Here is a 16,461-nt window from a genome sequence, read left to right as displayed (position 1 = left end):
CGGGGGGTGGGGGGGTGCGGAGAAACCTAAGCAGGCTCCATGCTGCATGCTGTCAGCACAGAGCCCAACAAAGGCCTCTGTGTCATGAACCGTGAGATCATGACCTGAGCCAACATGAAGAGTCGGACGCTTAGCTGACTAAGCCACCCAGGCACCCCTAAAAGCACAGATTTCTGATCCCAAGGAAAGTAAATCCTAGCCTTGACTAGGGCTAATTTAGTCCCTCTTCCAAGTTGAAGTCTTCTGTGGTCTCTGCGTGTGTTGTGTATTCAATAAGGTCTGGCTGGTGGGAACACCAGACTCTCAGTTCTGCATAAGTTCTCGGGACTGCTCATGTTACACTCCCCAAGAATCATTTTTGCCTCAGAAGGTGCTCATGTCTGGCCTTGTAAACGTCCACCTTGTAAACGTCAGACTGGTGTCATCCCAAACACTTAACAGGACTGTGTGCAGATTTTTGGAATTCTTTCCTTTTGTAGTTACATTTTTTTCTGGGAATGCCCACAAATCCCAGGAACGTTGGTCTTCTTGATTTCTGCCTCCTCATTTCAGGAAGGTTCAGTTTCCCCTCCTTGGCCATAGTCTGGGACTTACCTTCTGGCTGAGAGCCCAGAAATTCAAGTGTTCCTCTTATCTGTTTCCCTCTTCTTAGTGGTGACATTTCTACATTGTCTGCTATCCTAGTGTGAAAATAGTTGGTTCAGTTTTCTAGTTGTTTTTGCAGGGTGTAATTCCAATCTGACCTACTTTTTCATGACACAAAGTGAAAGTCCCCCTTACGTATGTTTTTGAGACATTTGGCCCTCATACATAACTAAGTTAACTGTTCTAACAGAAGACAGTGTTTGCAACTCGTTTAAACTCTCCAGAATTGTGGGCTTGAGAATGGATGGTTTAAATTTGGTTAACCACTGTCGAGTTAACTTGAGTGTTACTGTGAAAATACTCACTTGCATTCGTAAGGTAAGTGATGTAAAATGAATTATGGATTATTGATTATTTTTGCACATGAGGTAGTTGGTGAAGATGTAGAAACAGCTGTTCTCTATAGTCAATAATACAGTGCTAAACTAAGAGGCCTGAGGTTGCCCATGAGTCCAAGAAGATAGTGTTACATATCAGGGATATGTGGGGCAAGTGTTTATTAGCCAAAATCTAACAATAGATTCCTGAGTTTACCAATACTTGTACAAAGTGAAATCCTCAGGACCTAAGCTTCAAATCTTTTCCCATAAGGAAATCCATTCCCTTGTAGTGTCACCAAAAAGTGCCTCAGCCACCTTCTTGCTCTTCCTGAAAAACAAAATTTCTGAAAAAAGGCAACAAAGCTACTGATAACATGATGCAGTTTGTCCATGTTAACTCAGTTATAAAAGCCAGAGACTGAAGATTAAAAAAAGTTATGGTGTATCTCCTTAATGGTCTACAAGGCATTAATTAGTATCTTGTTTTCAAAAGCACATATAGTAATAATGGGATTAGAAAATACTTGTCAGATAATGCCAGTTTTTAAAGTTATAACATGAAACTGTAAATACAGTGTGATAATTTTATGTAAATACATACACACACATAAAATGGGAATAAAATCCACCTAAACATTAGTGATTATTAATATGGGTAATGGGATTGCTAATAATATTTGCTCTGGGTAATCAGATTCCATTTTTATCATTTATGTATTTTTATGTTTACCAAATTTTCCATGTCAAATATCTATTTTTCTAATAAGAAAAAAGTTTTTTTTAAGTTTATTTATTTTGAGAGAGAGAGACAAAGCATAGCAGGGGACAGGCAGAGAAAGAAGGAGAGAGAGACTCACAAGCAGGCTCCGTGCTGTCAGCACATGAACCGTGAGATCATGACCTGAGCCAAAATCAAAAGTTGGACGCTCAACCAACTGAGCCACCCAGGTGCCCCAGAAAAAAAGTTATATTTTAATTTTATGGGACATCACTGAAAGAACAGTATTGTTTAAAAATAAATTAAAATGCTGATTTAATTCAAAAACAAAGGAACATTGAAATGCATAACTGAATTTTGATTGCTGTGATCTCATCTGTTTTCTGGATGGCTGAACGTTTACTTATTTATTTTTCTTTTCATTTTAGATCAGCATCAAGGTGATAGTACAGGACATGCTCACTGGTATTGAGAAACTTGTTAGTGTGGCTTTCTCTACATTTGTAGCCAAACCAGTTGGAAAAGAAAAGGTAAATTTTCTGTGTGAAGAAGTATCTATGATGTAATTCAGGGACATAGTAATGATTGCATCAGAATTATTATGGAGAAAAAGACATTTCTTGTTACTGTGCAGTATGCTTTCCCAAGATTTTTTATCCATCAATATTTTTGTAAAATTTGTCCTTCTGTGGTAATACAGTGTTAAGCACCTTAGAGGAAGGGAGATGTAGTCAGTTTGTTAAAGAGGAAAAAAACATTGTGTTTTAAATGATCCAAAGTGCCTATCAGTTTCTTAAAAATAGTGTTTACTGGGTTAGTTCTTTTCTTTTATGGTTATATAACTCAAAATTGAGTTAAAATAATTTTTTTTTTAAAAAGCAAGAGCAGTTTAGTCAGCACTTGCATATTATAGTCCAATCATTTGTTTATACCTGAAGGAAGAACGTCAAAGAGGCTGAACTATTGAAGTTTAGAAATAAGCTTCAGGGCATATGGAGTAAAAACAACCTTAAAATATATGCATTATTCTGATATGTGTATGTGTGCCCAGCAGGCCTGCCTGGCTATGGGCCCAGAGCAGCTTGTCTATAGTCTGCTGGGGGTTTACTCATTGTTTCTTGGCTTTCATTTTTAGGATCAGGGGGAGGGTCCCCATTTAGTCTAAAGGTAATAATCCAATTTAGAATTAAATCTCTCACTGCAAGGATCACTTCAAACATGGGCATAGTAGCTTCTCCTAGTTCCATATTGAAGCAACAAGGGGTACTTCTTACTCTGCAAAAGTGTTCTTCAGCCTGCATCCAACTTTAGAGCCGGGACAAAGCCATATTTTCTCTGTACCCAACAGAGATGACAGTAGGGCAGTACTCACCAGCAACTCCTTACTTGGGCCAACAGGCAAAGATCTAAATGGATCTGACTCAGTCAGTCCATCCTGATGCCTGGGTGGCAGGTGTCCCTGAAGAATTTTGTGCACCACGGCACTTCTCCCAGTCTCTGTCCAATATTAGACATTCAACAAGACATATTCATATTGCCCAAGGGCATTCTATTTGAAACTGAAGTTCATATCAGCTAATACTGAAAATGCAGCTTTCTGGGCTATGTCTCAGACCTACTGAATTAGAATCACTAGTATAGGAACTTGGAATCTGTACTTTGACAAAGCATCCCAGGATCCTATGTTCACTAAAATCTAAGACATTGAGATAGGTCTTGCAAACCATTGTTTTTTTTTCCCAGAGTCCCCCCAAATCTCCAAACCCTGAGAATGAGAGACTATGGGGGTGATTGCAGATTTTCCATATCTGAGAAAAAGTGACAGAAAGGAGTCCACATCACCATCCCATCCTGCTCCTTCCATGGAGAAGAACACAAGGACTATCGTTTTTCCTCTCAAGCTTGAGACTTCTCATTTTGGCTTCAGGGACTCATGAAATAAGAATACTATCGTAACACTTCAGTTACACCTGTCCTGAGCCTGAAGAAACTTTTTCTGAGAGCATTTCTGGGAAGTCAGATGCCTTATGGTCCTGCCATTATAGGTTGGCTCAGATAACCTTTACTGTAAAACAGCTTTCCCAAACGAATTATTTTCCAGTTAGTAATGTTCTTGTTCAGGGGCACATCACAAAGAGAGCCACAAAAAGTCAGTGGTTTGGTATGAACCAACAGGCGTACCTGCATCTGTATCCAAAGTGAGTTTGTTCCAGGATGAGATGGGCAATGGTTAACTAGGCTTATTAGTTAGTTCATCAGTTTCATAGGCCGGATCATTGAAGGACTCACAGAACACCACAGGGTATGCTCGGGCAGGGCCTTACTAAACTAGAAGAGGTTGTTTGTAGGAGAAAGAAAGCACTGGCGAACAGCAGAGAAGTTTAAGACTTCAGGCATAGCTCTTGGGGTTCTTTTCCTTTATTATTATTATTTGTTTTTCATCATGATAGGTGTACTCTTTAATCCCTATCCCTTATTTCACCCATCCACCCACCCAGCTCCCTTGGGTGGAATTCTCTGTAATTAAGTCTGTTTCTTGGTTTGTCTTTCTCTCTCTCATTCTCCTTTGCTCATGTGTCCACATATGAGTGAGATTATATGGCATCTGTCTTTTCTCTGACTGACTTATTTTGCTTAGCATAATACATTCTATATCCATCCACGTAGTTGTAGGTGGGAAGATTTCATTCTTTTTGATGGCTGAATAATAATCTATTGTATATGTATATACCACATCTTCTTCATCCATTCATCTATCAGTGAACACTTAGAATGCTTCCATAGTTTGGTTATTGTAAATAATGCTGCTATAAACATAGGGATGCATGTATCCCTCTGAATTAGTGTTTCTGTATTTTGGTAATAAATACCCAGTAATGCTATTACTGGATCCTAGGGTAGTTTTATTTTTAATTTTTTGAGGAACCCCCTCTACTATTTTCCACAGTGGCTGCACCAGTTTGCATTCCCACCAGCAGTGCACAAGGTTTCCTTTTTCTCCACATCCTCTCCTAACACTTATTGTTTTTTGTGTTGTTGATTTTAGCCATTCTGACATGTGTGAAGTGATATCTCATTGTAGTTTTGATTTGCATTTCCCTAATGATGAGTGATGTTGACTATCTTTTCATTTGTCTGTTGGCCATCTGTATATCTTCTTTAGATAAATGTCTGTTTGTGTCTTCTGTCCCTTTTTTATTGGATTAGTTGTTTCTGGGTGCTGAATTGTATCAGTTCTTTATATATTTTGGATATGAATCCTTTATCAGTTATCTAATTTGCAAATATCTTCTCCCATTCAGTAGGTAGCCTTTTAGTTTTGTTGTTTTCTTTATTGTGTGGAAACTTTTTATTTTGATACAGTCCCAATAGCTTATTTTTGTTTTTATTTCCCTTGCCTCAGGAGACATATCTAGAAAAATGTTGCTATAGCCAATGTCAAAGAAATTACAGCCTGTGCTCTCTTTAAGGATTTTTATGGTTTCAGGTCTTACATTTAGGCCTTTAATCCATTTAGAGTTTATTTTGTATATGGTGAAAGAAAGGGGTCCAGTTTCATTGTTTTGCATGTGTCTATCCAATTTTCCCAACACCATTTGTTGAAGACACTGTCTTTTTTTTCCATCGTATATTCATTCCTTCTTTGTTAAAGCTTAATTGACCATGTATTTGTGGGTTTATTTCTGAGTTTTCTGTTCTTTGCATGGTCTTGAATTTCTTTCATCAGTGTTTTACAATTTTCAGAGTACAGGTTTTTCACCACTTTGGTTAAGTTTTTTGATAGCTGTTTTATTGTTTGGGGTGCATTTGTAAATAGGATTGTTTTCTTAATTCCATTCTCTGCTGCTTTATCATTAGTGTATAGGAATGCAACAGATTTCTATACATTGTACACTGCAACTTTACTGAATTCATTTTTCAGTTCTAGTAATTTTTGGGTGGAGTTAAGATTTTATATATATAGTATCATTTCATCTACAAATATTGAGAGTTTCACTTCTTCCTTACCAATTCAGATACCTTTAATTTCTTTTTGTTGTCTGATTGTTGTGGGTAGGACTTCCAGTACCATGTTGAATAGAAGTGGTGAGAGTGGACATCCTGGTCTTATTCCTGACCTTAGGGGGAAGCTCTCTGTTTTTCACTCTCACAGTCCTTTTCAGTTATACAAAATATGCTTCATCTGGATGAAGATTGGAGAGCCAAGGCACAAGTTTACTAGGTGGACTTTTACACCCTGCTGGTCATATAACTAAAACAAGGTTGTATAGAGCTAAACCAGTGTGAGTTATCAAGTCTCTATATTCCTAAACAAATTAGACAAGGTACTCCAGGGGAATCTTAGACTTGAAAGCAGCATATTATGAATCCCTTAGCTATTTTGTAGTCTTGGCTAAGGGTCAGTGCCAGCCTTTAGGTGTCCTGGAAACAAGCATGGAATTATTCCCATCCAGCTGCAGGGTGACTTTTTCATGCACGCAGGTTAGCAGACAGGCTTTTCTGACAGAGCTTGAGCCCTTCGTTCTGCTGCACCATAGTTCCAGATTTCTGGAGGTCAATTAAAGCTTTGTTCTGACCTACTGATTCTTTCAATTTGCTTATTAGACAGTGTTTTCACTGTGTGATGAAATTTCCAAATTAGAAATCTCTCTCAGTACATGATACCTTTCTCAAGTACATCTTTATTCCCTTCCTTTGAGATTTTAATTTTGCAAAAAGTAGAAAACATTTCATAGTAAGGATTCAGCGGATTCAAAGTTCCTCTCCTCATTCATTAATTTGAAGAATTTTTTATTCTGTAGGCCTGTTGAAAATTTTAAAAATCAGGGAAAATTAATATTTGGAAAACTCTTTAAAGCATGTATTATATGAAAAAATAATTATGCCTATATTGACTTTTTTAGTTTAAAAATATTTTAAGAAAAAAACTTAGTCAAATAATATGTGTGAAAACACCCAGGAATGGTCTATTTAAAAAATTTTTTTAACTTTTTTAACATTTTATTTATTTTTGAGACACAGAGACAGAGCACAAGCAGGGGAGGGGCAGAGAGAGAGGGAGACACAGAATCCAAAGCAGGCTCCAGGCTCTGAACTGTCAGCACAGAGCCCGACGCGGGGCTTGAATCCACGAACTGCAAGATCATGACCTGAGCCCAAGTCGGGCGCTTAACCGACTGAGCCACCCAGGAGCCCTCACGCATCATTGTTTTAATAGCAAAATATTGAAAACAATATAAATGTTCACACAGATGATTTTATAAGAAAAGAAAAAACGTTCATGATATTTAACTTTATAAATGCAATTTTCTAAAAACCTCCTGGTTATACCATACTGTCCCTGGGAGAATCAGAGTCTTATTTGGATAATTTCAGTCCCTCACACACTATAGGAAAACTGGGATGGCAAGGTCATGGTGAGAACAACCATCCTAACTATCTTGCTATTGATTCAGGAGATGAGCACCCCTGTATCTAGAGACTGGGAAAGGGCTGTCACTGGAATGACTGATTATGGCAGAGGAAGTGGCATCCCTCTGGACTCAGAGCAAAACTAAAATGTGCATAAAAAATACACTGTAAGGGCACTTCATAATGACAACTATGATATAACAAGACTAGATCTTTCTACTGAAGAAAGAGATGTACACATAATGTATTTAAAGAAGATTATTACTGGTGGCTCAGTCAGTTAAACATCTGACTTCGGCTCAGGTTATGATCTCACAGTCAGTGAGTTCGAGCCCTGCATCGGGCTCTGTGCTGGCAGTTCAGAGCCTGGAGCCTGCTTTGGATTCTGTGTCTGCCTCTCTCTCTGCCCTCCCCTGCTCGTGCACTGTGTCTCTCTCTCTCTCTCTCTCTCTCTCTCTCTCTCTCTCTCTCTCTCTCTCAAAAATAAATATTTTTAAAAAATTTTTTTAAGTTTGTTTGTTTGTTTATTTATTTATTTATTTATTTATTTTTGAAAGACAGAGAGTGAACTCAAGCCAGAGAGGAGTAGAGAGAAAGGGAGGGAAAGAATCCCAAGCAGGCTCACTGTCAGCACAGAGCTCAACACAGGTGCCAATCCCACAACCATGAGATCATGACCTGACCTGATATCAAAAGTCAGATGCTTCATGGACTGAGCCATCCAGGTGCCCCCAGAAATACTCTATTTACTTGGAGTTAGAAAACAATGTAACATATCATTGGTTTTGCAAAATCCATGCTGCGCTTTTATAATTTAACAAGGCAATGAAAGATAAATGTTTTTCTTTCTCTAGATTCATTTAAAACCAGTCACACTTCTGACTGAGCAAGATCATGTGGAACATAATCTGGCTTCAGAGAGAAGGAAAGTTCGATTACATCACGAAGATACCTTTAAAAACTTGATGAAAGAAAATAGCGAGTTTGATGGTCAGTAAATCTACTTATGGGAACTTTAATTATATGACTGTGACAAGCAGAGGGGTCCTTTCTTAGAGTACATTTATTTTCACCTTGTTATTACAGTTCAGCCCTGGCAATGGTAGGTGTCTTCCCCAACAAACTCAGTGGCTGGAGAAGGAAGGGCCTGGCCAATTCAAAATATAACTGCAGATACCTAAGACCTCTTTAAATTGGAGGATCTACAGGGGAGGAGAGAGGAAAAGAAGGGTCACAGGGACCAGGCAGTCCTTATTGGTAAGTATGCACTCAGTAGTGACCAAAGAATGAAGGAACAACAGCACAGGGATATGTCCATCTGGTGCTTCACAGTTTACTAAGCAGGCTCTCTTTCATTACTTCATATGAACTGCTTATAATACCAACACAGGAGAAAACTGAAAGTGAGCCGTGATGAGCCTTGCTAAAGATCACAGGAGCTATGAATGGAAGCGATAAGATTCTATTTCTGTTTCCTGGCTCTTCCCCCCAATAGCACTGTTTGATTAGCCAGAGTGTCTTAGTTCTCTGGCTGCGAACCCCCAGGCTCTTGGAGGCCTCATGGGGCCAGAACGGCATGGAAAAGAGGGCCACTTTGCCCCTCCCCTGCCCTTCCTTTACTTCTGACCCCATCTCCTACAGCCCCAGGGGAGATGACCTTTCAGGGAGAGCAAAGTGGTGAAGGGGAGGAAGTGGAGTGGTCTAGCTTGAGCCACTCTGCTCCCAGTGGTGAGACAGGAAGTTCCCAGAAGGTTCAACTCTCCTGGGCTCCAAGGCAGCCACTAGTAGAAGAGGAAGTAAAGGAGAGGAGAAAGGATCAGAGTGAGAATATTAGAAGAGAGGAAGGAAGAAGAGGAGACACAGAGGCCAGAGGAGAGAGGAAAGGCAGCAGGGGTGACCTGTGTGTGGGCTTTATTCTGCCCTGCATGACATCATCATGGCCCGGGGACGACCTTACAGATGACCTTTCAGTTGGAAAAAAGTTTTTCAAAGGCTTCTATTCTTGCAGACCTTTTAAAAGACAATGCCCATTACCAAGCTACTTTTTAAAATTTTATTTATTTTGAGAGAGATCCTGTGTGCTCATGGGAGCGAATGGGGGAAGGGGAGAAAGGGAGAGAGAGAATCCCAAGCAGGCTTTGTGCTGTCAGCCCAATGTGGGGCTCAAACTCACGAAGCTGAGATCATGACCTGAGCCGAAATCAAGAGTCCTGACGCTTAACTGACTGAGCCACCCGGGCGCCCTACAAAGCTACTTTAGAAGAAATGAAGACTTCATCATTAAATTACTATGCTGAGAAGAGTCCATCCTTTTGTAAAGATGGTCTCTGTACCAAAATATATTTTAAATGCATTTTGCTAAAGTAATAAAGTGGCCAAACCATGAGAACAAGGGCAAACTACAAAGAAAATTCAAGGTGGAAGGAGGCAGTACATGAAAAGATAGGACTGTATCATGGAGGCTCTCCTAGGTCAAGTTAAGAGGCTTAAACTTTATTCTCTCCTTAAAGAGAGCTGATACAGATTTGGGCACACTTGTTGCATGATTAGGCTGGCACTTAATATGGTAATTCTGTGTAGAGGAGAAGAGACTATATGCAGGGAGACCAGGCAAAGGATGAGGAGTGGCTACTCCAGGCAGTGGTAGTATAGAAAGGAGGAGAAAAGTCCAAAACTATACAAGGGGTAAAATCAGTAGAATAGGGTCACTGATGGGGAGATGGGTGAGGAAGAACTTCAGGACAACTCTCAGGTTTCTGGTGTGAGCAACTAGCTAATTAATGGTAGTATCTTTTTTTTTTTTTTTTTATTTTTTTTATTTTTTTAAATTTTTTTTTTTCAACGTTTATTTATTTTTGGGACAGAGAGAGACAGAGTATGAACGGGGGAGGGGCAGAGAAAGAGAGGGAGACACAGAATCGGAAACAGGCTCCAGGCTCTGAGCCATCAGCCCAGAGCCCGACGCGGGGCTCGAACTCACGGACCGCGAGATCGTGACCTGGCTGAAGTCGGACGCTCAACCGACTGCGCCACCCAGGCGCCCCTAATGGTAGTATCTTGAACTGAGGTCATGCATATGAGGGGCAGGAGAGGGGCAGTTTTGATGAGGTGGATGATGAGTTCAGTTTAGTCTCATGTGCTTGTGGAACAACCAAAAGGACAAAACCAGGCTGGGGAGATTTAGTTTGAGACACAGCAGCTTACAGATGGCAATTCAAATGAAGCCAGTACCTACAGTCACCCAGGGAGGGCTCATAGGGGCAAGAGGGTGGTGGGCCAAGAGTGGAACCTGCAGAACATGGCCATAAGAGATGATCAGAGGAGGAGGATGGATCTACAAAGAAGACCTAGAGGGACTAGTGGGAGGGATGCAGCGAGAACCAGAGAGGCTAGCATCATAAGTCAAGGGAGTAGAGTTACATGAAGAAATGAGTGGTCAACTGTGTTCCAGGAAGTGAGAAATAAAAACTGTCCACTGAATTGGGAATAGAAAAGTCATTCTCACATGCTACAGCCATTCAAATGTAGAGGTAAAATGATTGCAATTGACTTCAGTTTCAGTGTGTTAGGAAGTTGGGCAAGATCTCCCCTATGGGTCTGGTTCAGTTTAGAATTACAGATTTTTAAGGGGTGCCTGGGTGGCTCAGTTGATTGAGTGTCCAACTCTTGATTTTACCTCAGGTCGTGATCCCAGAAGTGCCACATCAGGCTATGTGCTGAGCGTGGAGCCTGCTTAGGATCCATTCTCTCTCTCTTTCCCTCTCTCCCTCTCTCCCCCTGTCCCTCTGTCCCTCTCTTCATCTCTCTCTCTCTCCTCCTCCTCTATCTTTCCTTTTCTCCCTCTTTTCCTCTCTACCTCTCTCCCTCAGCCCTCTCCCCAGCTTACACTATCTCTTTCTCTCTTTAAAGTAAAAAAAAAATACTTCAGAATTATAGATTTTTAGAAGTCTGTTTCTATCATGTTTCCTCTAATCTGCTGTAAAAGTGGATTGTTCTACATTCCTTTGTACAGTACAACTTTTAACTTAATTTTGTTGATTTTATCTTTTTAGAAATTTTACAAGCTTGCATGCCACCGAAGCAACCATAGAACTTAAAAGCAATTTCTCTTAATGTCAGAGCCAGACCCCAGAACTTTAAGTTGCCCTTGAGTGCGTGTTTTGTCCACCTGCTGCCCAGTGTATCTGATAGGGTTTGTCTTGAACTGGACAATACCTTCTGAAGGAAGACAGCTAGATCATCTCTGTTATTGAACAGTGTTTTTAGAAAACCCGGGGTTCTGGGGCGCCTGGGTGGCGCAGTCGGTTAAGCGTCCGACTTCAGCCAGGTCACGATCTCGCGGTCCGTGAGTTCGAGCCCCGCGTCAGGCTCTGGGCTGATGGCTCAGAGCCTGGAGCCTGTTTCTGATTCTGTGTCTCCCTCTCTTTCTCTGCCCCTCCCCCGTTCATGCTCTGTCTCTCTCTGTCCCAAAAATAAATAAACGTTGAAAAAAAAAAAATTAAAAAAAAAGAAAACCCGGGGTTCTAACATTGATAGTAATATCAGAACTAATTGGAATCTCTTTTAAGATTTTGTGTGATTGAAATGCATATCATTGGAACACTGAGAAATTTTAGTTAAAATCATATGCTTTCAGAAGAAAAGGGAAACAGATGAGATTAGATTACATAAAAGCAGGACTTCTTTGGAGTGTGTTCTTGTACCACTGAGTCACTGTTTGGAGACTTGGTATATAGGAAAAGACTTCATATTTGGAGCATTAAATTATTTTTTTAGTGAGAAATCAAATCTTTATGAGCATTATCCTGTGTTAATTCTTTCTGGTTGTGAGAAGGAAAACAACAGTTAAAATGACCTCAATTCAGGTCAAAGTTCCTGACCTGAAATTGTAGAATGAATGCAAAATTGTCCAAACAGAATGATGACACAATACTTAACGAACATCCAAAGTACAAGTATTGTAATTGACCTCTGGACAGGCATGGTCTTATTTGGAAGTCTGTAGAAAGGGTGAGGTTTGTTTACCATACTTGAGTACACAGACAGAACTGTGACCTGACTTGGTCTCTGAGCCTAGGAGAGCTATATTTCTCCAATTATTGGCAGTTACCTGTAAATAAGCATGCTTCTACGCTGAGGTCACCTGTACTCAGTATATTTTTGCATCCATGTCGTAGGTCACCTGTATTCAGTATATTTCTGCATACATGCTTATGCATACATGACCTGCCCTAGTACCCACCTCTTTGTATCCCAGTGTATGCCATGTATGTCTTTATAAGAATCGAGTAGCTTTGTCTTTAAAGTTATCCCTCAGAAAAGAAGGAATTGCCTTACATTTGTGTCTTTACAATGTTTTCCATAATATATTGCCTACTCAGGTTTTTATTTTATCATTATTTTAAATTATTTAAAAATAGGTAGCACACATGCACAGGGTTAAAGTTCAAAAGGTATGAGGGCATTCAGTTAAAAGATAAGACTTCCAGAGCACTTTGGTGGCTCAGTTGGTTGAGTGTCCAATTTTGATTTTGGCTCAGGTCATGATCTCATGGTCATGGGATTGAGCCCTGCATTAGACTCTGCACTGATGATGTGGAGCCTGCTTGGGATTTTCTGTCTCCCTCTCTCTCTGCTCCTCCCCAACGCATACACATGTGCATGCTCTCTCTCAAAATAAATATTTTTTTTAAAAAAAGCTACGACTTCCTGCCATCAGTATCTCCCAGTTACCCAGTTCCTGTCTTGAAAGACAACCAATATTACACACACACACACACACACAAACACACACTTAGAGCACAATATTCAAATAGCTATGCACTTTTCTTTTTTTTCATTTAACAGCGCATTTTAGAGATAGTTTATATTTATTTGGAACCAAAAAGCAAGAGATATTAACCTAAAAAAATCAGTACAGTTTTAGGTATTAATAGGACATCATCTGACAATGTCAATTATGGCAAAAAAAGAGAGAAAAAAGAAGTTGAAAGATTGAAGATTTCATGTGTGTTTAAATATCACTTTAGGAAGCAGTCCAATTCTGATTACAGCAATATGGTAGATTTGGTGTCTAGAACAAGCTAAAATTTCTGGATAAAATATTTACAAACATCTTTGCAAACACATCTCAGCAGGAAGAAGAATAAGAGAAAATCTTGAAGTCCGGCCATAAGTGGAAAACACAAATTTGCTTGGGACTCTGTAGATACTAGAAGACCTAGAACTTGTGTTTTAATGGGCCTGCATAGGCTCAGGAAACAAAGCCAGTGGCTCATGAAAGGTGAAAGGTTGAATCAGGGAACCTTAAATGGAGCTGCAAACCTAAAAAAATGATACTTTCAGTGAGTCAGTTGAAAAAAATCCCAATCCTCAATGAGCTTTGGTAGGGGTGCTTTCCTATCTCATTGAGACCTTAACCCTAGGTAAAACGGGTGGGGTTGGGGATGGGGGGACCTGTTTTCCTTTGAGAATTCAATCACAGGTACATTCTTAGGTAGATTTGGTATCAGAATCCACATCACTTGTTTGTACTGAAACAGACCAAGAGAAATTTATTATGAAGTGGCACTGTGTTACAGTACCCCCAGGTGACTGGCAGCCACAAATGCAAACCTCTGGAGACATAACTTTAAGCCCCGCTCTAAAGAATTCCCACAGATACAGATCCAAGGCATATGAACTCCTAGTCAAAAATCCTGAAAAATAAAAATAAATAAGTCACCAAAATCTAGAGGAATCACCTTCTGAAGGTGCTTTGGGGAGGTGGCCCCCCTTTGAGGAGGCCCACAAAGACTGCAATTACTGCATTTATCATATAAAGAATGTTGAAGTAAAAACGTTAATATATTTTAAAGAAATAGAATCAAAAGTATCATTCAGGAATTAAAAAAATTACCTAGAAGGTTTGACAAAGAAAGAGAATTTCTATACAAAAATATATATAATAATTTAAATTTAAAACTCAACGAATGAATTAAACAGCAGATAAGACAGTAACTGGAAGATAGATCTGAAGGAGTTACCTAGAATGCAGATGGATGGGCAAAGAATTGGGAAATATATGAAAGATTTGGAGACATAGAGAAAGGAGTAAGAAGTCTAACATGCATCTAATCAGAGTTCCAGAAAGAAAGGATAGAAGAATGGGAGAAAAATAGCATTTGAAGCAAATGACATAGACATTTCATTCAGAGGTAACAAGAAAGTTTGGTATCCATATGAAAAGATGATGGACCACATTAATCAGGGAAATCCAAATTATAACCAACATAAGATATTTCACACCCACAAAACTGGAAAAATTTGAAGAGTCTACAGTATTGTTTAAGTGAAAATGCAAAGCAGTAGGAACTCTAGTAAACAACATACAAAAGTGTACATTGGTATACTTTGTTACCTAGAAAATTCTGTTGAAAGCAAGGACTATGAATGTGGAATAAATCAGCAAAATTAAGTTCATTCATTCATTCATTCATTCAATAAATATTTACTGAGTGCTCATATTAAGGAATTATATTAGAATTTAAAAAGAAAATCAGTTCTTGTCCAAAGGAGCTTCGGATCTAGCGGGTCAAAGATCACACAAAGAAAAATAAAAGTATAGTTATAAAAGAAAGATGCATGTGTGAGCTCATAAATGGGAATTAGCTATTAGATCTGGAAGGCTTTCCTGAGGAAGTGTTGACTGAGATGAGCCAACATAGTGTTGAGGTGGAAAAGTTTTACTTTATAAGCTTCTTCTAGCTGGTCTGGGAATTCAGTTGTCATGAGACAGATTAACAGGAGAAAATCAAACAGAAGTTTAATTACAGGATACTGCCTATATACATGGGAGAGATCCAGAAAAAAATGAGTAACTCATTGAAATGGCAAAGCCAAAGACAAAAGATGATATTGGGGGTGGTGGGTCAGTTATGGGAGGTTACCGAGGAAAGCACAGTGAAAAAGGATAAGGTTATTTTGTAGATTTAAATCATTGTCTTCTCTGGTAAGTTTCTAGATTTACAGTCATCCCCCTCTTTCTGGTACAGCAAGGGAAATATGCTTACAAATAGAGATTTTTCTTATACACATAAATGTCTCTTACCAAAGGGTAATTTCTACTGGGTTTTCAGAGCTTCTCTATGGTTTCTTAAAAATAATAAGCCTAAAAGAAGCAACATGCCAAAGAGGCATATCTTGAGGTGGCAAAATTTGCTCCCCTATAAAAATAGGGGATAAGAGATAAGTGGAAGAATGTGATAGTGCTGCTGATAGAGCAAACAATATGTGCAAATTCCCTGATGTTGAAGACAGTACTTAGTTATAGGACTGAAAAAAGGCCCTCATAGCTAGAACAAAGAGAGAGAGTGAAAGAGAATATGATGGGAGGAGAGTGGTAGTAGTCGCAATCAGACTCGCTGGGACTGGGGAAGTAGACAGACCAGACAAGGAAGGAAGGATTTCCCTAGCCAAGGGAAGGATTTGGGCTTTTATTTATTTTTAATTTAGTTTTAATGTTTTAATTATTTTTGAGACAGAGACAGAGTGTGAGTGGGGGAGGGACTGAGAGAGAAGGAGACACAGAATCTAAAGCAGGCTCTAAGCTCTGAGTTGTCATCATAGAGCCCAATGTGGGGCCTGAACTCAGAGCCTTTGAGATCATGACCTAAGCTGAAGGCAGCCACTTAACCAACTGAGCCACCCAAGCGCCCCTGGGCTTTTGTACTAGGGTGTTTTTGGAAGTTTCTGACATGTTTTCAAGTAGGAGACTGAAATGATCAGTGAAATGAAGGGGAAAAAAATTAAAAGACCATCAATTAATTATAAATCTAAAAATTTCATGAGGAAATGCAGTTCAGGTCTTTGTAGCCACACTTCTCTACTCACTTATGTGTGACTGTGCCAAGAATGGCCCCATTGCCAGTTCCCAACAGCTGCCTAATCTATGCTCTTGGGCTGCAAGCTCAGCTCTGCCTCTGACAGGACAACCGGGATGGTCCCCCTGATTTGTAAATCCTCCCTCTACTTCCTCAACAAAGGCACACAAGATTTAGGCCTAGCTGATGATTCACTAGATGATGCAAGACGCATAATTGAATACATTTTACTGCTTTGCAGCCAGAGTAAATGATTTCTCCATTGTTGAGAGTAAAAACCAATTTGTCAGTAAATGAAGCAGATATGATTCGAAGGAAGCAGAAGGACACTGAGAAGTACAACTCATTGTGCCATTTCTGTTCGTGACTGCATTCATTGCAAAACAGTAACTATGGAGGCCACATTCCCATTCTGAAGTTTATACTAGAGCAAACTATTCCAGATTTTCTCTATCTTTGGCCCTTTATAGTTCAAAGTCCTTTCATTTTAACAACTTTATTGAGG

The 16,461-nt window shown here is 39.5% G+C and overlaps 1 protein-coding gene across 1 annotated transcript in view; it reads left to right on the top strand.

The window, feature by feature from the left end:
* ACOT12 (acyl-CoA thioesterase 12) overlaps positions 1-16,461 on the top strand; it is a 48,948-nt gene that overhangs the window by 17,263 nt on the left and 15,224 nt on the right. The window contains exons 4-5 of the mRNA XM_030323868.1: positions 2,112-2,213; positions 7,950-8,085. Of these exons, the coding sequence (XP_030179728.1) occupies positions 2,112-2,213; positions 7,950-8,085 (238 nt within the window). The remainder of the gene's footprint in view (positions 1-2,111; positions 2,214-7,949; positions 8,086-16,461) is intronic.

This window comes from Lynx canadensis, chromosome A1, assembly GCF_007474595.2.
Source record: "Lynx canadensis isolate LIC74 chromosome A1, mLynCan4.pri.v2, whole genome shotgun sequence".
Lineage (NCBI taxonomy): Eukaryota > Metazoa > Chordata > Mammalia > Carnivora > Felidae > Lynx > Lynx canadensis.
The sequence above is the reverse complement of the archived record's forward strand: the minus strand, read 5'-3'. Positions and strand labels throughout refer to the sequence as shown.